This window comes from Taeniopygia guttata, chromosome Z (assembly GCF_048771995.1).
Source record: "Taeniopygia guttata chromosome Z, bTaeGut7.mat, whole genome shotgun sequence".
In the NCBI taxonomy this organism is placed as follows: domain Eukaryota; kingdom Metazoa; phylum Chordata; class Aves; order Passeriformes; family Estrildidae; genus Taeniopygia; species Taeniopygia guttata.
Genome location: NC_133063.1, coordinates 70,037,796 through 70,061,568, shown reverse-complemented (window position 1 = coordinate 70,061,568; position 23,773 = coordinate 70,037,796). Strand labels below are relative to the sequence as shown.

General features: G+C 34.1%; 1 protein-coding gene across 8 annotated transcripts in view; it reads right to left on the bottom strand.

Moving 5' to 3' along the window:
• KDM4C (lysine demethylase 4C) overlaps window positions 1-23,773 on the bottom strand; it is a 247,931-nt gene that overhangs the window by 149,422 nt on the left and 74,736 nt on the right. Inside the window, exon 9 of one of the 8 annotated variants that reach the window (XR_012052985.1) lies at window positions 14,520-14,630. The exons of 6 other annotated variants lie outside the window; for them this stretch is intronic. Coding sequence is in view for 1 of the 2 variants with exons in the window: in XM_072922268.1 (XP_072778369.1) it covers window positions 19,916-19,996 (81 nt within the window). In the remaining variant the exon portion in view is untranslated. One more of the 8 variants, XM_072922268.1, reaches the window with a different exon arrangement.

The window sequence follows — 23,773 nt, the reverse complement described above, 5'->3', positions numbered from 1 at the left end:
CCTTCACTTCCCTGACACTCCAGTTCAAATGAGTTTGATCCAATCTACCTAGATGCTCTTCACCAATTTGCAAAAAATATTTTCTGTAACTTTTCCTCCTTAACACGGGAACAGATACCACTGCAGTTGTGATTCTTCTCTGTGATTAACTCAGTTTCTTTTTTTTTTTTCAATTCTATAAATGTATATCCTTTTTTCATCTTTGTAATTGATATATATAGGTAGCTTGCAACATTCAATTTTATGATATCTGATATAATTTACCCAACCTGGTTTCGGTAAGAAAAAAAGGTTAATTGCAATTTGCAATTTTAGCAAGTTTTTTTTAACAAAAAGGAAAAGCCTAATATGCAATTATTGAAAGACCTTGTTGAGATTTACTACCTAAAAGAACACATGAGATGAATTCAGCAAAAAATAAATTTTCAATTCTTAAAACAAAGTGTTGAAAACCCAGAGTGTTATAAATCGCCTATAAATTAAGACATTTTTCTCTTAAAGACAGCTGATAGAGAATTGATAGATATTTACGAACTTTGTCACCAATTTAGTATACAATAAAATTTTCCAAAATGATAACTTCTCAGAACTTATGTGCTTACAAAAAACATTTACCTGCTATCAATAGCACAAATTCCTCATGTAGAACTTCCAGTGAGCATATATGCAGACATAAAGAGATTAGCTAGATAGACAGACAGACGGACGGACAGACGTATGCATATGTTTCTAAAATTCCACAGACTTTGTGGTAAAATAGCTTTTAATCTCTTGGCAAGAAATTCCTGAAGGAAAAAGAAATCCAGCTCTATTTTCTCTTTACCAGATCACACGTATAATGTGTTGGTTGTTACTTGCATTTGCTTGAATACAGGTGTCACACAAAAAGGACTTACATACTGGAACAGTAAATATATTGCAGTTGGGGAACTTCAATTCTGTTTATTCTGCATTGAAAAATATTTCTCAGAGTTCTTCATACTACGTAAGCTCTTAAAAATATCTAATAACAGATATTTCATGATCCAAAAGCTTTCAGTAAGAAAATGTTTTCCTAGAAGGTATTACAATCATATTTCATGCATAACCTTTTTTGTATTTTATTTTGCTTGGACACAGAGAACAAACAAATAACACCCCCTTTAAAAAAACCCCAATGAAAAGCTTGTAATATCATGCTTCAGTTTTCCCTTTTTCAGAACAAGGAAACCAAATTATTTCATTATTCATGTAATTCTTACTACCTACTACTGCTTTCTACTACGCTCTCATTTTTATATTAGTATTTACTGACATCTTCTACCCAAAGGAAAAAGAGCTTCTCCAAGTGAGACTTCATCAGCTTCAGGTAAAATAGTCCACTTACCTGTTTTTCATAATAATGCTGTTAATGCAAGAATTCAGCAGAAAGGTGAAAATTTTCATTATTCAACCAGTATCAGCAATATAGATAACTAGAGAAGAATTTGTGCAAAGCCCTGAATTCTCTTTAACAAATTCAACACATTTAATATCAGGTGTGTACGCCTGGCAAAAATCAGTGCATTTAGAAAATGTCAGAAAATGTCAAACTTTCAATTATGTATTGTCATGATAAACCAAGTGCTGTAGTAAGAAGCATTACTTTGACCTGAAGCTTGCAATAGCATATTGATACCATGTTTTGTTTTACCCAATAGTATTTCCCTTATGTTTTAAATTTTCCTTCTGGGTCGAAATTGCAACTAGTTTTACCCAGTTTAGAATATTATCTTCATTTAAAAAAATGCATGCTGATGACAATGCCACTCTTTGAACACAATTTGCTACCAGGACAAACTGGTAGCAAATACTGCACTGAAATAGCCAAATTCCCCATCACAAAGGACCTTCATGATTCCTGAGAAACTCACAATTTGTGAACGTTTGAAAACTAAGGAAGTCCTGTTCCTTTGTCCCAGAAAATTCTGTTCAGTTATCCTTGCTTTTCCTCGGGGAAATTGTGACAGTTAAAAATAACCTTGTCAGCTAATGACAAAGACTTAACACTGTCTTCACTACTGTACTCTTTAACAGTTGAAGCTATTGTGGCAACTATGGTAGGGGGTCTGCTGCAGACACTCCTAATCTCCAAAACCACCTCTCATGCCAATAGCCCATTAACTCCAGCAGTATTAGAACTTGGCAGAGTACCTCTTACTCACCAGCTATCAGAAAAAAGTGGTTCTTAAAATAATGTCTGAAACCCACCCTCCCTCCTTATGACCTAGCTGTGGGAAGGAGATCGCCTAAATCCACAGCAGAAATCAAAAGGGAAAACAGAAAAGCTAAGAGAATATTATTTTTGGTAACAATGGCCCAGTGGCCACAAGAAAATGCACAATGCCTTCAGATACTATGTAATGGCACTGGACCTGCAACAAGGTAATGTGATAAATGTAAAATAAAACCTAGTATATCTGAATTTTTAATGTTTTATTTGCAAGCAAAGAAAACTTTCTTGTAGCAGTTATTTTCTCTAAATGTGTATTTAGGCATATTTTGACTATAATGAAGACTACTTTATCTTCTAACCATGGCAATTAGTCTCTATCATAATTTACCTACATCCTCCATAAATTCCTGTATCCTTACAATAAAGCTGATGCAAGATCATTTGACATTCTGTCCAGTAAGATGCACAAAATATATAATTTGCATAGTATGACAATAAACTAGTAGTTTGGGAAAACAGTAATATAATCATGGCATTTTTTGCAGATAATATAAACTTGTGCTAATGCACTGGCCCAGATTCTATTCTGTGCTTGCAAGATTCAGAGGAAATCAGAAATGGCTTCAAGTGATCACTATTTCTTACGCATTTCCCTTCTTTTGTCTGTAGCTGGAGGCCCGTTGCCAAATAATAAATATTGCACCCTTTAGGCTGCTTTTCCTCCTGTTACAACAGTTCTTTTCAAAGAGCTATTCACTGATAGAAACCTCCAAAACTCAAGAGTCTCTGGTTCCTTGCCACAATGGTCTAACTGAGGGTGAAAAACAAGATCACCAGCCTACTGCAGTGGCTCCACATTACTCAAAGATTCCTTTATGTAAAAAAGATTCAGCCTGGTGATGTCTCCCAGGCTTCCTTCTAACACAGAAAAGTGGGATGAAACACAGAAATTTCTGGATATAATCCATTACCTTATTTTTAATAACTGATATGTCTTAAGAATGTGGAGATAGTATTACATCACCAGATTTTATCAACTGCTACACTTTAAAAATTGAGATAATTTTTAGGAGGGACGCAGAGAGGCAGATTATTTTTAAAACAGTTTTTAAAACTAAGGAAAGAAAAGAAAGGTTGGAGTAGTTTCTATGACAGTATAGTTTTGTGTAGAGGAATGTTCAGAGTAAAAGAAATTCAAAAATGGTTACAGATAACTTAATGTATCTTTTCTGCAGCTTTTGATGTTACATCATTCCACACTCTTAAGAAACTCTAGTGTGTCACCTATATATTATATCCTTTAAAGCTAAATCATCTTCAGGATTGACTCCAGCAGTCTAGCACCTTAAGGATACCACTAATGCTGAAGCATCAACTATTCCTAGTGTTACTCGGGTCTATGGGATTTGGCAGAAATTTAGCTGCTGTAATGTTCACTCACTAGAGGCAAAAAAGATTAGAACTTTTAGGTATAAATCACAAGACTACTAAAAATTCTTCGCAATTAATAATTTTAACCTAAAATACTGTTCTACTACTGTTTTCAAATAAGTGTGTAAGTCCACAATACTAATGTAAACACTTTCCAAGATGGAGTTCAGCTTCAATAACAAGTTAAATTACTTTCAAAGTACTTAAGTTTTAGTAGCTTATAAAGCAGCTTGTGTAAGTTTAAAGATGACTATTTGATTTTCAGATCACAAAGCTGTAACATCCAACAGCGATGTATAAGAAACTGTTAGAGCAAACATTAAAATGCAATTAGAGCTTGATCCTGCTAAAGTCTCAGCAGCTCTGGAAGGTGCTGAATGCCTTGATGCTCCTTTTGAGTGCAAAAAAAAACTAAAAAAAGAGGAGTGCTGTGTCTGAGCACTGCTATGTCTGAGCTCCAACTGTGTTCATACAGACACACAAATCAACCAAGACTGCTTCCCCAAGATCCACGTAGTTTTACAAGTTCTAAGTGAACAACATTGTCAAAAACATTTTCATGTTTTGAAAAGACAACATAAAGAAAACAACACCTTAGCTGTATTTTATTACATTAGTATTTCATTAGATTAGCTGATGCACAGAAACAGACTAGGTTTTTGTCTTATTTTGGGATGGGGAGAGGGAAGAATGTTGCTCACTACTTCACGGAAAATAATCCTGTCATTGAAAAAAGACAATACCAAAACACTCACACAACTCTGCCAGGACCCAATTTTAAAGGTCTTGCTTTATTGTCTTTCCTCAAATATTTAAACACATTCCTTATACAATAAAAGCCACATAAACAAATGCAGTGGGGGAAACAAGGGGGAAAAAAAGAAAAAAACCTACCATATCTGTCCCATTTACATACAAGAAAGCAGTAAAACAAAAACCTCTACGTCAAGCATTCTGTGCGAATATTAACATTTCAGTAATTAATTAATGCCACATGGCACTGAGTTTTATTTCAGATAATAAATTGAAATTGAAGAACACATCTTTTTGTAATTGCAAGTGCATTGTTTAGGAATACTTAAAAACATTTAAAACATTACAGCTATATTTTAGAGTGTTAAGGTTTAAATAAGGCAAAAGTAAGATTGCCCAGCAGCCACTTAAAGATTGTCTGAAAGTGACATCAAATTCACAGACAATATAAAGTAAACCACTTTATTACCCACTAGAACTATAACTCACCCTACTGGTTGACTCTTAGACTGTGCTACCATACTCAATAATGGTTAGATACCATTTGGTAGTATGTAGAAATAGATCTGAATTTAAACAAGTATCCTACACTGGTAACCAGAAATGCTCAAACAAAACCCAAAACACTAGAAAAGTTTTTATTTTGTAGTGCTGATCTTATAACTTCTATGATATTTCCTAATACTGAACTACAAAGCATGTAAATACACTCCTCAAAAAAAACCAACATTGTTTTTAAGATTAATTAATACAAGTCTAATTTCTCTACAGGCAATGTGGTTTATGGATATAGATGGAGATTCCCAAAGTCACACCATTGTATGTCTGGTTAATGTGATAACAATACCCATAAACAAAGGACAAAAGTCTGTAGTAATGAAAAGCATAAATATGTGAAGCTCTGAATTAAAAAAGAAAAAACAAAAAAACACCACCTTTCTCCCTATATACCATGCCAATATATTGAAGGAAAGAATTCAATATAATGCTTACTATAAAGACACTGACAGAAGAGAACAGTTTCTAAAAGTTTTAACATAATGAGTATTCTGTACTGTAGTAACTATTTCCCCTTTCAAAAGAACAAACTAAATAGTAACTCTGAAATTGAGAATATTCCATGGAGTTGTGACATCCAGGAAAGACACTGAAGTTATCTGGAATGCCAGAAAGGACTTCTACAACCTTCAAAATCAGAAAAGTAGCATAGCAAGTGCTGATGGATTAAGGACAAGAAACCCAAACACATGGGTGCATGGTTATTCATCACTTTCACAATAGCCATGATAGGATGTCTACACAATGCAGTTCTCCCCTACAGAATCAGACTCTCTGGCACGTTTCTAATCAGCTTAGACCCACGAAGTCCGCATCATCCTCCTCATGACATGACACATGAGTTCAAAGTCAAGGTACAGAGGTGTTGAGCCTTCCACTTCTGAAGAGGATATAATCTGATCTTAAGACTTCTCCCATGGGACACCTGATAAAACCCCACAGCCCTAGGTCTCTCTCTCTCTTTCTCTTTCTCTTTCTCTTTCTCTATATGTATCTCTGTCTCTGTCTCTCTCACTTTGCCTCAGCTTTGGGCTCTCTGAGGAGCTCCCAGGCCTCTGCCCCCTTCTCCCCCGGCGCAGTGGAGGAATAAAATGGACTCTTGTGCTAAACAACACAGACTTGTCCCTTCAAGTTTTCTCTGCTGCTGGTAGTGATCTCCCTGGATCATAATCCTCACTGTAGCCACACGCTGCTACACAGAGGCATGTTTTTAACTTCATCTCCCAGCCTTTCACAAGTCATTGTAAGAGAACAAGAGGACAACTTTGAGCACTCCCACCTTGTAGGGAAGGAGACTACACCATCAGACACAAATTGTGGTCATGTTGCACAAAAGCAGGACAGCTGATATCTCAATAAAGTACTGCTAAAATCTCAATCCCTTTCTTTACAGACCTGCTCTACTCTGAAACAACCTCTCCCTTTAAACAGCCTAAATCTGTAAGAGGGAAGAGAACAATACCTGGAGACTTATAAACAAAAACATACCACATGGAGTTCAAGGTCTACAATGCAAACACGAAAACAAATTTCTAATCCTCTCCTTTCTGTGATTCTGCTCTTGGAAGGAGAAACATTTTACCCCACATTTCTGTAAAAAGTGCTTAACTGTACAAAGTGCCAAATGTAAGGTCACCCTGCTACAGCAAGGTGGGGATCAAACTAGCGAAACAATGGAGTCATAATTCAAATAGATTAAAAAATAAAGTCAGTGTCTCTCAAGCAGTTTCTAAAATGTAATTATAAAGGTAAAAAAAGCTTCTTCTTTTCTTAGCTATAGGAAATGTAATTACAAACTTTTTAAAACTTACTATTTAGAAACATAAACTCGCTATTTAGAAACATATTTAATGGCTGCCTGAGCTAAGCATCTGACCTAGAAATGATTTTCAGAAGCAAACCCCAGCTGAGCTACTGTGTTTACAATCACGATTACAATTGTCCAATTTTCTAAAAGCAAACATAGCCATAGAGTATAAATCTGTCTCCAGTGGGTTTAAGTCCCGACACAGACTGAAGAAATCCTCTCTTACCCAGTCAGTTCTCATATCTTATAATGAGCCCTATCACACAGTGGAGTAATTAAGAGTTGATTTTATATAGGAGAACAGTACAGGGGCTTATTCATGACACAGGTATAAGGCATCCATAATGAAACACTGCAAGAGAAAAGCTAGGGGGAAAAGGATTACTTACAATCTTTATCTCAAATTAAAGCAGGCTTTGTTTGCTAATACCATTAACTCAGTTTTAAATCTTGGAATCTATTTACCCTGTAGAAAAAGACTTCTCTTTATGCACAGAAATTGTATTTACTGTGACTACAATACACCACTCTATTGACTATAGTCATGTTATAGGATAAATATTTTTGAATCAGATGTGTACCTTAATACATACAAATACAAAATTCCAGTGGATAAAACACAAGTCAGAATGAAAGTGTCAGACTTTTTATAACATACCTCAACAATTACCTGGTGTTTAAAAATTGTTAAACTTTGGTGGTTCCCAGAGAAAGCTCACATGGCAGAGGAATTTTTATATACTGTTAAGTATCACTAGTAAAAGAATTCCCAACAAAAGGTACAGCATATACCAGAATATAAAGGGCAGCAGTTTAATCACAAGCAGGAAAATCACATAACAGGAGTATTTTAAAATGTTGCAGTGAAATGCTGATGCCACATTTCAGTATGTAAGTCCTACCATATTTCCCTGAAACCCGCTAGTGAAAAAAACACATTGCAAGTTTTATTTCATACTGTCTACTCACAGCTAGTTTTCTGTACTTCAAAATCTGCTTTGGAAAATGGCAAAAAAAAAAAAAACACCTTTATCTACCTGCTCAGACAGGAAGAGATTTCAGCTTTTTGTTTTAGTTTTCTTTTTAAAACTGTAGGACAAGAATCTTGTTAAACAGGATGAAGGAACCATCATTATCTGCTGCACTGAGTATCACATTCACTAACCAAACATGCTGCAGGAGTAGCTTTTTTTACTCATCTTTCTTGCAAGTCTCAAAATCAAATCTGCCGTATAATTAATTCCATTAATGTAATGTATGTGACCAATATTTATTTGCACCAGGAGGAAAACAGTGTTCAGAAATGCTTCTTTTTAAGATGCTCAAAAGGAAATGGAAAATTTCACAAGTTCTATGCACGCTTCATGAGAAAATATCATAAACTCATTTTTAAAGCATAGTAGTTTTACAACGCCTTACACTGTAGTTTACCAGTCAAAGTTCCATGACATTAGGAACTTCTGTTTTCTGTACTTTTGTGAAGAGCACCTCACATCAGATATCTGTATATGCGCTTATGTTGCTTGGTTTAAAATTCACAGAATAGTCTGAAACTGAAATATAAAACTAATAATCTATAGCTAATTTATCTATCCAGTTATTTAACACATTAACTTACTAATTTTTCTTCTGACTTCAACTATGTGATACTTCACCACATGAGACAGAAGTTACATATCTGTACTTTAAATGATATAATTTTAATTCATGAACCTTGGCTAGCTGATCACCATTTTTTCATTTGCTATCACAATGCCCTGTTTCCAGTTGTGCTATAACTTCTACTAAAAATGTCAGATACATTCACGAGACAGTTTTTAATAAAGTCAAGAATTTCAGAAAATTCTGCATGCATTTAAATAAATATTTCATACTTGCACCTTTATTTTTTTTTGCTAACAAATGTATTTATAAACTTTTTAGGTTAAGCCACTATTTCCTTAATGACTACTGAAGTCACAGGGTGATTCCATTAATGTAATTTTAGATCAGTAATAATAGATAATTTCAGATCAGTAGAGCTACTTAGAGAAAAAGGAACTTGCTATATATTAAGATATTGTACTGCCTAAATAAATTACCTTGTCATACAATTTGAAGGTGATTTTTAGTTTATACAGAGAATCACATTCTTCTGGTACGTCCAACACTGGAACACATTCTCTAGCATTAAATTTAAGTAAATACTAAGTTTTTTTTTTTATCAGAGCTATAAAAAGGATTTTTACAAGCCAAGTATAGTAGTCACCACTCAAAATTTTGTCCTGCCTCTGATGCTGCTCTTTAATGATACCCTGTGTATCTACTACAACACCATCCCACATTCACAGTGTCTAACATATGACATGCTTCTGGTTTCACCATCTAGACCCCACAGACATATCCTGGATTTTTAACAGAATTCAGATAAAAACTTCATAGAGGCAGAGAAAGTAAAATGACTTGCTAAAATATCACTGTTTGCAGAGTTGTGGAATGGGAGAAAACATTAAATTAAAAAATACTTCAAACATAAAACAAATACTATTTTTAAATACAAATACAGGCAACCAAATACAAGTTTTTTCCTCTTAGGTGCCTTTAAGTAATTTCTTAATAAGATCAGTTATTGTCTATTATTCATAAGTAACTTGACAAACTAAAGGAAAACAACTCATTCATATTTCATCAAACAGGTGTCTTTATTAAAAGACACCCTTTCTTTAAAAAAATCTTTGATGTTTCCTTGAGTTGTTTTAAGATATGTATTTGTCTTACATTATAAACTGTAAGTATGTCTCCCATGTCTCAATATACTTCTAGGCAATTGTCACTTCTGTTTTTAACATTCAGCCTTCTCTTCTGGATGGAATGTTAAGAAGTGGCACCACTACTACACTATTGTACAAAGGCAGCAGTACTTCAAAAAGGCACTGGGCAAAACAGCAGATGAGGCTGTAGAAGAATGCTGTATGTGGAGCAATATTGAAAAGAGCAGCTGTAAATCCTAGGAAGAATGCCAGTGTAACAGGAAAGAGGCAGGTGCTGGGTGGGGCGGTGACCAAAGACAGGTCACACCACACCTAAGAAGGCAGCAATGGGACCACAGAACATAACCTCACCTGAGCAAAGCATCTGCGTAAATCACACAGAATTCAAGAGAAAAAATGCATGATCAGAGCTTGAAATTCAGTGTTCCTTTGTCTGCCATATCTCAACAACCAATCCTAGTCAGACTGCTTGAACACATCAGGAAATATGCGTATGTTAAAGTTGGAGAATGGCTGTAAGTAATTCAGTGAGCATAACCTACAAAGATATGAACACAAATAAAAGCAATTCTGCTTAATTTTTTTTAAATCACCTTGCCTTCCTACAGAGTCTTGCACTGACCTTTTTTGTCATGAGAATGAGTATGAAGTACAAGTATTTTGTATCTACTTTTGCTGTAGTACCCAGCACCAAGTACTACACATAGGCAGAACGGACCATTTTTGGCATATCCAGTTCATTTCTGGGTTTTCAGTTGTCCTGGATTCTGCTTGCAATAACATGTCAGTGAAGTCTAGTTTGTTTCACCTCTCAGCCCAATTGATATTTTAAGCTATGCTTTCCAGAGGGAATCATAGTAAAGATAAAGAAAAGAACCACTTTTTTTTTTTTCTTTTTTCTGGGCCTAAAGCCCCAGCTAAACGTACTTTGTAGACAAAGCAAAAAATCACTAGAGGACTGGAGTTTCAAACTTAGCATTTCATTCCTCTGACTACTAGATGAGAGAAAGTGCCCCAAAAAGCCTAATTAGTCCCAGCAAGTTGTCCACTGGGAATGCACACAGACTGCTCAAAACCAGCTCCTACACGGTAAACAGCTCTAAACAGTAACTGGCTCCAAAGGAAGCAACACCTTATGTCTGCTTGAAAAGGTTTTAGCATAATTACAAAAGGAGGGATTTTTAAATGGGGAAATGGGGGGAGGGGCAATAAATTTAAAAAAGAAACATTTTGGAAATTTATGATCTACAAAGATGTTAAGAATTTCCACAAAAGGAAAAAAAAAAAAAAAAGCTGATCACAATCTCATATAACAAGACCTCTATGAAACTACAGCAAAAACTTCAGGTAAAATGACATAGCTACAAGATTCTGGTGGAATCCAACCTAAAGATCCTGATTAGAATTTCCATTGTTTTTAAAATACTCAGATGGAAACATAATCTACGAAAAAATAATTTCCACTACTTCTATTCATTATTTTTCTATATCATTCATCCTTTTAATGTAACTATTGTTTCATTGGTTTTGTAACAAACATATGCTCCAGGTGTTGTCAGCGCCACACGTGCTGCATAGAACTATTCCTCAAGATTTGAACTAAATGAAATAGCTGCATACTTTCAGACACTCCTGAAAACAAGAGCACAGCCAAGGGGGGCAAAGCTATCCGGACAGAACACAGAATTGGAGAGGATGGAAAGGCACAGCAGGCAGAGAAGCACGCACCTGCAACACTGCTACAAAAGCCGTAAGGAAGGGAAAGCAGCTGGAAAAGAGATTTGGATAAAGGCAGAGAGAAGCTGGAAAAGCCTGTGTCAGAGAAACAAACTGAGGGGGAAATAAGATGAAATGACCTCTGAAACCAGGACCTGGGAGTTACAATGGAGACTGAGGTGAGTGATGAAACAGACATGTGGGCAAGGCAGGATGGTGGACAGCACACACAGAGAGGAGACCAGTGACAGACTAGTCTTTAACCATTGGAATATTGTATTCTCAATACATTTTTTTCTCACCAAAAAAATCAATATATTTTTCACTAAATCCTCAGGACAGATACAATATGGTACAGAACAAGAATTTTGTAACCATTAGTTTTGCACATCTTTGCAGACACTTCAAGATGTAAAGACAGCACAGTGAAGAATATTCTAGGCAAATGGGAAATACCACTTCTAAGAAAAGGGCACACCTACCAGGAGAAATCAATTCTTTTCTTTACTCAGTCACAGAGTTCCTTTCTGATGGCCAGGAACTACAAACACAAAATCTAATTTTTCATTAGCAGTAGCTAATAAAATATTACAAAAGGAAGCTGCAAAAGTGATGAGATACTACATTCACAGTTTAAGTCAGCTAGCTGAGGCGCAAAGTGCTACAAGAAAACACTAAAATTTGAAACTCAAGTCACTGGTATCTTTGATTGGATACTTTAAGTCTACAAATATTTCAGCCTTTATGCATATTTTATTTAATGTTCCACAGCTGTAAAATACAGATAGTAATACAAACTAATCCACAGGAGTACTGTAATTTTAAAGTAATTTTTATCAAGTTTACAGATGCAACAGTGAAAGTATTACAAAAGATGTCTAGAAGTAATTTTTTTTTTCTGGTAACTGGTTTTAATACTGAACAGTATGCCTACACATTATATACTCTGATAAAGGAATATGAAATAAATGAACCTTTCTAATGGAGCACAGTCTGTGGGAAAAAAATCCTTCTGCTCAGAAGCTGAAAGATTACATATTACCATAACAAGGGTGAACTGAAGTTTAACTGAAACCATTGTTTTGACAGATTAATTTTTCAATACTTTTTGTAACCTTTCCTGTTCTTTCACATTGAGTTTCTTGATAAGTGTAAGAATTGCCTACTAATATGTTAACTGCTCAATTTTAGATTTCTCTAAACAACAAAAAGCACTCAACATCTTGCTGTTACGCAATCACGTCAAAATACATTAACTGTCTGAAAATCTTAAGCTGGCATTTTACAAGCACTTGTCTGTGAAACACTATGTAAAGGTATGTTTGGTTTGTTTTTTATCAGTATGATAGGTTCTTCATGAAAGTACCTATTTCCAGAAAAAAGCACCAAAAAAAATTTAAAAATGCAAATTAAGTAGCAAATCTAAAAAGCACCTCAATGAAAGTATAACATCTTAGAGTAGCTGAATGGTTATGTTTGCTAAAAGAATTATTTTTAAATAACTTAGCAATGATTTTTGAAGAAATTTAACCATTTCTGCATACAACCTTTTTAAAAATTATCCATACCAAGATGATTACGGATGAAATTGCAGCTGAGAAGGACCTCTTGAATTCACACCAAGCAATATTTCACCCAATTGAATAAATTCAAGGCATCTTATTTTTAGTGTACTCTAAAATAAATGGATGATTTTTTTTTTTACATTTCTAGTTGCAATTGCTCAAACAGAAATGTGTAGTTCAGGTGGTTTAGCTGGATACCAGGGCCCCACCAGAGGCACACTATCACTCCTCTTGTCAGCCAGTTTGACCTTCAGGTCACACCAGGTTTCCACAAGAAGGTTTTGCAGCTCTAGCATAAGAATTTTGAAACTTTCTGGAAGCTTCTAAGTCTACCTGGATGAAACATTTGAATGGAAAACCAAAGTGCAGAAGAGAATGGTGAAGATGACAAATGTATTCCTAGAAAATCTCCAAGACTGCAATATCACTAGCACTCAGAAGTGGAGCAGCTCAGACCTGCACAGGAAGAATTTATGCTCACAAACAATACACAGAAGCAACAAGGGAGAATCAGTAAATAATTAAAAACAAAACAATTGTTACATGCTAATAACTCATATGTTGAAGAAGAACGTCTGCCAAACTTTCATTTTGCTGGAAGATTACATAGGATGAGTGTAAGAAAGTTTACAATACAAATACTGTCAAATGTGTTGTCCACACCTCATGAGAAGTCCTGCCTCTATTTTTTAAAACAGCCTTGAGAAATATCCTTACAGGCTTTACTTATCTCATTTATGTAACCAAATTGAAAATGTTTGTACCTAAATAGTCTAAACTGCACCCTAGAGATTATACTGTCCCTGTATTCATTCATGCACTTCTGTCACAAGTATAGCACCAGAAAAGCTTATCTAATTAACACATATTTCAGTGTCTTTTTAAAGGACAGATTTAGTATCTTTGTTTCCAAACATTATTTTCTTCCTCATGTGTAAGTATTTTTAGCAATTGGAATATGTTAAAATACAGGAAGTGACTTAAATCCAATGCATAATCTGAAGTAAAAAAAAAAAATCTTCCTCAAGATTAATTTCTAGAAGTACTTATAAACCTAAATCTGCAAGCAGGTATGTTCTGGAGTTTCTAGAAGTATACATAAGCCTAATTCACAAAAGCTCTCTGCTGTCATTGGCCAAAAGAAGACCTCACCACCCCATCAACAAATAAATAGCTTTTCCCGTAATACAAGAGATTGCATTTTCTTTGCACAGCGAATCCACTAGACACTCAAAAGATGACTGTGGATTATCATATCAGAGCTTTATGAAAAGTAAACACGAGTTTCCCTAAGGCACCTACGGAAAACACACTGATAATGTTAAAAATACCTCCAAGAAATTTCTAACAATATCAGGTGGGATGATTTTTCTCATCCTACATGCCCCCAAGAACCTTTCTCTTTAGCACTCCAATAATAACAATAAAACTTCTTTAAAAATGCATAGTGAATTTACTCCTGTTATATTTTTATACAAGTTATTTACATATAAATCAACATTTAACTCTAACACCTCATACTATTAGCAATTTACTGCAACAGAAAGTAAAATATGGTAAATAATAATAAACATTAAAAAAACACTGAGCTTAATTTTCCTTTTCCTTTAGGTAACATATTTTACAGTATTAAAGAGAAAATATTCTGCCTAGTAGCCTGCTTTTTCTGATTGCATGAATTTCTCAAACAAATAACAAAAGAAGACTGAATATATAAATGGTCAGGTACTGCTGCTTTTTCATACCTGAAAGTTGTTACAAATGAAGCTGAATGATCCACAGCACTTTTGCTTTCAAAGAAAAGTAAAATTGATTGCTCACATCTTTCCTAGGACTTTTGAAGTCAAACACAGGACCTGGATTTCAAAGCGAAGTATGAAAATTCTTTTAATACTAAATGTCTTCTGAAGTCTTAGTGAATCACTTCATATGCAATTTAAACAATTATCATAGCAATTAAATGAAACAAAAATGAATTCAAGAAATTTACTAGTTCAAATGAGCTCAAATTAGACTGCAATTAATCCTCTTGGTCAAATATGTTTGAATCCTTAATTTCCCTTCTCTGCTAATATTTTTATTCAGATTTAATATATGTTATTTTTGGTGTGGTGGTTTAAGTCACCTTTTCAGGAAAAAAAAAGTACCTTCCTAAAGACATACTTTACATTCTATTATCATTTTATTATTTAGAACCTCTCACTGGTTGTATCTACTGAGTAAGTTGATTTTGTTAAATACAAAATAAAAGCCTACTGCACCCAGTGATGGCTAAGGAATGTACCTTAGGAAAGACACCTTTCCACTTCACCTCTTTAGCATTGCTTTTCATTTTGTTTGCTTTCTTGTAAACATCTCCTTTCTTGGATCCTGTAACATAATTCCTCAAAATAGCATTTTTATTACCAGCAGCACCACTAGAGCTTGTCACCATGCTCATCTCTGTGAGTCTTCTTCAAAAATTACCTCATTCCAGAAATTTCTATTAAGAAATCAGCAAGTATGTCCCTTTTTTCTACCAGTATAGAGTTTTCTCTATGGAAATTATAGCTCTTATAATTCCTCTGTGCAAATTCACACAACATGCAGGCAATAATTCTACTGGTTGTTTCATGATTCAGTGAATAATGTTTTCCACAAGATTTTTTTACATAGGTAAAGTTGCACTAAACAAAGCTACTCTTTACAAATGTGACACTTAGGATTAAATACTCATCCCTAAAAAAGCAGGTATGATCTGTGAGGTCTTTTTCACTGTAATATTAAATAGTTGTTTCTGTTACTTAGGATTAATTTATTAAATGTTACTGAAAAAAGGGCAGTATTTTCTCATTGTTTTAAGTTACACTAAAGAAATCTTCCCAGTTTTATCTGGGTGTGTATTGAAATTTAAGAAACTGATTTCTTTTTTTACAAAACACAAACAAAGCAGTTTAAAAAATTATTTTACTCTAAAATACATACTAAGATTTAGCAGCTATGATAACAGCTGATTTGGCAAATTGCAAATAGAATTTAGGTCTTATTGCTTGATGGCCAATAATCATTTGTAAAAAGGTCTCACTCACCTCTTCACAGCATGAATGACAAAATAAGAATAAAAAGAGCAAGTAAAGAAAAGAACACAGCACCAGAATAAAGTAAAAATGCTTTCAATTAGACACAGAGACATAATGTGCCTCTTTATGACCAAGGAGCAGTCATGGAGAAAACAAAAGAACAAGACTTTCAAACACAGTAATGCAATGAACTTCAACAAGCTTGTAGTCTATACAGTGCACAAAGCAACAGAGAAAAGTATGCAGAATTCCAGCCTAAGCCACTAACACTGCTATTTAAACAGAGCACGCAAATTTTATTAAGCATTTATTAAAATTGAAATTACCCATGCACATAAACACTTCTGCCACAGAAAGATACAGAACAAAATAAAAATCCCAACCTCCTTTCCCACAATTATGTACTTTTAAAGACAGAATTCTTCCCAGACCACTTTCCCTATTGTTATTTTCTCTGTATGCATTGTTTCCCACATTTTTTTCATTATCTCTATTCCCCTACCTTTTCCATCTATTTCTTTGTAGTTATTATCTTTTTTTTCTTCTTTTATCTTTTTTCCACTGCTGCTAAAGCTATGTTCCAAAGAGGAAAAACCATGTAATGCCCCAGGGAACTTCATGCAGGACAGAGGGCTCTGGGTACAGTGCCATTCACCAATCTGAGTATCACCTTCCTGCTGTGCACAACCTCTCAGTCCCAGAACACTTTTACACACAGGGTGTCAAACTGCATGGGCACTTTAGTAGACACACTATGTATTCACGTAATTCTCAGCCTGGTTGAAAGCTAGGTATCCTACAGTCACAGAGATAAACACGTGGAAATTCTGTGCCAAATACCACTGTGTGACCTATTTCTGGGTATGGTCACTCACCACCAAGGTACAAGCAATGAGCCCCCTTCCTCCATGCTGGTCTCACCAGGCTACAGTCCCAAACAAGGACACTTCGTTTAAAACATAGAAGCTCATGTTTACAAGCTCAAGACATCCCCAGCAAAACCCAGAAGGAAGCTGCAACAGGCATGCCTTCCATAAAAAAAAAACCAAAAAACAGAAGGAATCTTATTTCCAGTGTCCTATAACCAGTGTAAGACCCACCTGAATTTAAAGCAAAGATTAAAATTGTGTCCAGAAATCAAACAGGTCATGTAAACCAAGATGTCATTGTCAATAAAGGCTGGTAGAGCTGCCCAAGGGACATAATTAAAAGAAGTACACTGTCATTAACTTATTAAAGGGTTATGCTAAAAAAACGCTGAATAATACTTGTATTCAGTATTTCTGCTCTTCTTATATAGGTGTCAGAAATTTGTGAATAAACTTGAAATGAGCTGCACCCAGCCATCAGTTGTCTTAGAAAAGAGATAAAGTGCATTCGATCAGTTTAGAGGCAAAATAGTTTGAACAACCGACTTCTTCTCCCCTCAACCCCTCTTGAGAGCTTTTACTGAAAAAAATATATTGGACATGTTTAGAGAATGGATATTTTTTAAACTGAAATAATAGTTTCCATAACTTAAGCCATTAAAAGCCCCCATCAGGAACTTTCTTCATTTATAACACACAAAAGCTAAAAAATTACATGTATACAAGCTAATTCTACATTGCAAAGAGTTAAATAAGGGTTCACAGAGTCTTTGAAAGATGACTGAGATTTGGCAGCACAGTTCCATACATAACATAAAACCACAAAAAAAAAAAGAGCAATCTCTGTCTCAAAATCATTCCTAAGTAAAATATCTAACCACGATTAGTCTTGGAAATTCTAAAATAGAACACATACAGCCAAGACACAAATCACACAGAAATGACTGAACTCTAACACAGTCTTCCTATATTGCAGACTTAAATTTTATCTAAACACCGAGAATTCAAAAGTAAAGACAGTATGCTGGCACACAGCACCAAGCACATGAAATTCAAAGATGAATACCAAGTTACCAATTTTTCTGCAGCTTGGGACATGCTTTTAAGGAATAACCATATTCCCTAAACAGTTTCTGGAAACTGATCAACATTTTGATTTGTATTGTTGGGAAAAAAGTTTAAAACTGTTCCTTGAAATGCCGTTGTATGTGGAAGATCTTACATTCTCAAAAGAGTATCTTCATGTTTTTAATATATCCAACCTTCAGTAAGACAGCAATAAAATGATATAAGTTGTTTCTACTCAGTGAACTTCTTCAACCATTTTTGACTACTTCATGTTGAATAAAGTCTACACTCAAAGGTGTGTAAATATGTTTTTGAAGTTAAGCTTGGCTGATACATAATAAAGTTCCTAATTAAAAAAAAAAAAAAATAGGATACTAGCCTATCTCCTTTTGATTAATCTTAAACACAGCAATGGGCTAAAGGTTACTGCAGTGATTTTTTTTCCCAACATTTGAATTCCCCTTCCACAAGAACAATTGTTTTTAAATAATACTGAAAAAGTTATCAAGACTTATAACAAAGTCTGGTTTCAATAAATATGAATCTTCGTTCAGGTTTTCCTTCCAACACTTCCTTTGTTTGTTTCAAATAAATTTACTAGTTGGCCTCATCTCTCTTATGTATCATCACAGAAAAATAAAAGACTGTCTATTTTCTGCCAAGTATCTGATTCTATAAGAGCAATGATTTTATTAAAAAAATGCCAAGGAATCCAGCAGTGCTGAGATTACTCCCATTAAGACAGCAAAACTGATGGAAAAAAAAGAGACATCTGATTATAGCCTCAGAGAACATGCACCAAATAGCATTTTCTTAACATGCTCTAATAGATTCAGGCAGAGAAGAGAATTTGATTTGGAAGTGAATTATCAGCTGTCACAAAATATGGACATCATTAAAAGGAGAAAATATGGCAAAAATGATACAACCTGTCCAATTTTAAGCTAAAATCTAAAATAATACCAAATTATTAGTAAAATCAGTTAAAATTATTTCAAGATATAAGTTCAAATAAACCCTTTTTTTAACAGTCTATTAGAAATATGAAAAATCATAAATTCACATTCACTTTTGTCCTGCAATTTCCATCATCCTTATTTCTCGTAACAGACAAAGAAGTTTGAAATCCAGCAAACAACTATAAGAATATTTTAAGAATATAAAGTCCACATATAAAACCCATATAAAAAAAATATCGAATGGAAGTCCAATCTGAAAACTGGTATGCCAAAGATTTTATAGAAAGCAGAAACCCTGGTGCAAAACCAAATGTGAAATCTCACTACAAAAAAAAAAAACTATTGTCTCTTCCTGACTTAGGGAATACCATGTTCAAATCAATAAAAATGCACTTTGCAGGGGACTTCATTCTTTTCCTTATGTGGAGCATAGGATTTCATTTAATTTTTAGGAGGCATTCTGGATTAAAAATCCTTATTCATCTCACAGTACCTTCATGTCCCCGACTGGCATGAAACTGGTAATGGACTGCTGTATTCCCCTGGTTTGTCACCATAATGCCCCCTTCTGGGAATCTGTACAATACAGATAGGTAGCTTCAGGACAGCCTTTCATTCTATTCAAGTACATGTCAAAAATCTGTATACCAAATTACTCTGTATGAATCAGACCTGAAAACAGCATTAAGGACAGTAGAATGTAATAGGTATGCAAAAGCACGCCATGAAGAAAATGCAGCTTTTTGGCAGAGGATCTCCAAGACCAAGGTGCAGAAGGAGAACTGACACTTCAAGCCCAAGCACCTCTTTTTCTCTACAAAGAAAATAGCGAAAGGTACTTCCCTCACCCTATTTTGTACAGGCTTCTTTTCAAAAACCTTCCCTTTCTCCTCAGCAACATATATAGAATTCAATTCATGTTTCATTTTCCTTCAAGAAATGATTTAATATAGAATCATTGGAACATCAAAATCTACAAATATGTCATACATGTAGTATGTCTCAGATTGTACATATATTCAGTAAAGTACAAAAGGAGCACAGATGTGCAAATGAGTATGCACAAAGAAATGCAAACCAGGCACAAGATGAATCAAGACTATCAATCACGTGTGAACTAAATGTTAACTTTCTTTAAGATTACTTCCTACCTCAGTTTGTTTCAAGGGAAGAAGGGATGTATTGTTTAGGATGGTAACCAAAAGGAAGTATTCAAGCACCTTAACACTTTTCGGAAACCATATTTCTCAAAATGTACATTCTGCACCTGAACAAGTGAAGGGAAAGCATACTGAGTTTTTATCCTCTCATTTCAGTGTCCAAAAGCATAGCTGATCAAGTGCAAGATTCGAATTGCAAACCGCTTTGCAAAAGGCAGGTGGCACATGTCTTGTCACCTAAATAAACTTTGTTCCCAAAGGACAGATGCACAGCCTTTTGAGTTACATAATCAAGATAATAAAATTGATTTAACAGTTTTGAGATCAGAAAATTAATGCAGAACAAGTTAATTTTAAATTCCCCCATTACTTCTGTAAGAAAAAACTGAAACAATACTGTTGTCAAGAAAAGTCAACAAAAAATATAGAGCATGGGGAGAAGAAATAAAGGAGACAAGTAGAGGAGACCCACAGAAAAAAAGCAAACACAAAAATAAAGAAAACCAACAGAATCTCTGTTGTTTTCCTTGTTACTCAATAGTTCCAAACACAATAAAAGAAGTGATACTTAATATATACCTCCTGTTATAGCCAAAGCCACAGAAATTACTAAAAAAAAAAAAAAAAAAAAAAGAAAAAGACCACCACAAAAAAAACCCACACTTGGAGGTATGTGTTTGATTATACAAATAGGTAAATAAAGTTCGAGACATGAAATTAGAAGAAAAAATAACAACAAACCTTTTATTAATTTAGACATGACTAGTTAAGGTAGAACTACCTTAAATAAAGTCTTATGCAATAACCAGATCAAAATATATCTCTTACAACAAGCTTACTACATCATTACTTTAGCTCAAAAGTAGGATTTAACAGACTAATCAGAGAAAAATGCTACAGATACATTTGTTCATTACTAGTTTACTAACTTCCTTCACAAATCGTATTTTCCAATATTATAAAATGTCTGCTGGTGAGACAGGGGGAACTAAGGCAATATGTTTTGAAAGTTTACCTAGTACATTATTACTGAAGAACATCTACACTAAATTCATTGGCCACCATCACCATGTTAAATAAGCTATCTGGGTACTTTATATTTTAATGAAAATGTACTTAATATAATTAGTTACATCTCAACTTGTTCTACAGTCCTCAAGATAAAGCTCTTTTGTAATTTGTTCAGTATCACATATAACTTAATTATAAAAAGTGATGTCATAGATATTTGGTTAATAACATTTTACCAACAAGGATGCTTAAAACACCAAAATTTTTAGGGAATTATCCTTTGTCTTAGAGCATGGCACAACACCACGTGTCTAAAGCTATGGTAGTATGATAACTTATCTATTTATTACATTTCAAGACATTCGTCTCTACCAAAACACAGGAAATTTTCACATACACATGTTTGGATATATCACTGAGATTGACAATGGTTTAGCTCTGAAAGTCATCTGGTTTATTGCGCTAGCTTCTTCTTCTTTCCCCCTTAACCCAGTTAGAATGGATAACAAAACCCGAACTGGAGATTACTGTGAAACTGTATTTATATTCCCTGCAACTAATGATTTTTTTCAATTAATCTTTTTAGAATAAGGGAAAAGCCTAAAATGCTTTAGAACAGGGACTTTTAAACCATTTAGCTAATTTACATGTTGCCAGTTACACTTGCACAGATACTATGTTCTTTTCAACCATCTAACAATGCTTTATTTTATTAACCGTTCATGTATGTTGCAATATATAACCATATAATCAGCACTGTATTTATGCATGAAAATCCTGCAAGTTTCTCCTAAATAAATTTTTAAAACCATAATAATTATTATTTGCATTTATGTATCCCAGCATAAGACTTCAATACCTGCTGAAGTTGATTTGAATTTATTCCCATTTTGCAGCAGTGTGATAGTGTAAAAGACTGAATGTTTTAATCAAATCCTATAATTAGGTGCAGAACTGGAACTGGAACACAAGCACAAACACCTGCGCAAAAAAACCTTAATGCAAAAGCTGTATTATACCAAATACATATATTCTTTATGATCTGTTTTGCCATTTTAATCTACATGCAATACCTAAAGGAGTTGTATTGTTATTTGCAATTTAAATACTACAGCTTAAAGAGAGGCAAATTAATCTTCAAAACAATTTTAGTAATAGAGATAGGCCAGCATTATCCAATGCATTTCAAACAAAAATAGAGAGGGATGCTACTACCTAAGGTCATTCAGTGAGCCAATCTGAACAACAAAATATTTTAATCCTAGCCTCATGTTTTAACACTTGTAAATGCTGCCTGTCCTAGGCTGTTAGCAGGAATTGTATTTATGCTCTGACAGTAAAGTAGACTCGTTGAATGTTTGATGCCCAAAGGAGAAGATGAAAAACAAGAAACCATATGTCTGAAGTCTTTCTGAATATGCCTCAAGAGCATTTAGAAATAGGAAAGCAGATTTTCCAAAAAAAAAAAAAAAAAAAAAAAAAAAAAAAAAAAAGACATTGCCACACATGAACATCCATTTTAGGACATTTTAGGATTTCTGACACATCCTGAAAGAAGAACTAAATAGAAATTTAAATGGCAATATAAAAATCAAAGAACTATCACAATATATTAGTATTAACATGGTGTACACTAAAAGGTTATAATACACATTCTTCCTAAGGAGTATAAAGATTCGTTTTACCACCCCAACCATAAAACAAGACTCTTCTTCTAACATGTGGAATGAATGAGTTGAAATGAAGGCCTAAATCTATTTTTTCTTCATTATTACAGCACAGCTTCTCCCTACACCTAATTTACAATATATGTATGGAGACTCTATCAAGTACTACAAGTTCTTCATAACGGATTTAATCCTACAGCAAAACTGAAATAGATGCAAAAAGCATCCCAATCTTTGCATGAGACTGTCCTGAGGGAAAAATACATATGTCCCAGAACAAACAAACAGAAGTCCACAAACAAGAAAACAAACAAACAACAAACCACTGAAATGGCACGTGAGCTAATTGCTGAGGGCGTATCAGCTAATCCAGTGGAAAAGTAAAAATACATTTTGCTATCTCTATAAAGTCAGTACATTTTCTGCCTGCTTATGAACTCAGGGAACACATGCCACAGAGTACAGCTACCAGGAAGTTTATACAGGCTTCTGAAAGTGCATAAGGAATATTAATACTAAAAGCTCATCACTTTTTCATCATGAGTTCACATATTTTCTCAGTATTTAGAAGTAGGTGCTCCCTTAGTTTAAATTAGAAATAAAAAGATCAACAAATTAAATCCTTTCAAGGAAATGTATGAAGTTATATTGCCCTCTGCTGATGAACAGCTAAAACTGGATATAAAATCAGAACTTGCACTCCACTGTGAATACAAGTAACATCTGTTACCGAAACTCAAATACTTGTTTTGTTATTATATAATTCCAAGACATTCCAAATTTTTGTTTTACAAAGATTTGTCTAAAATAAACCAATATAAAAGAGATCTGAAGACAAGAAAAAATATAAACATTAGGGGTTTCTTCCAAGAGTTGAAAAATAAATGTTGTTAATTTCATGTTACCATAAGATAGATTTACCTGCATGATCTCACCTTAAATTAATTACTATATGAAAACAGTAATTCCATTCAATTATTTCACCATTTTTTCCTTGAAATTAATAAGAAATTATATTTAATGTATCAATAAGAAAACCAATCTTCTCCACACTAACTTTAAACGGCTGACTTTAAAAAGGAACAATATAGAAATCAGTTAGGAAAGAACATTATTTTCAGTCTATATAGACTGTTTGAGGACAAAACATAGTTACTTAAACTACAGATCAACCAGTATGCTCTTATACAGCCTATAGATATTACC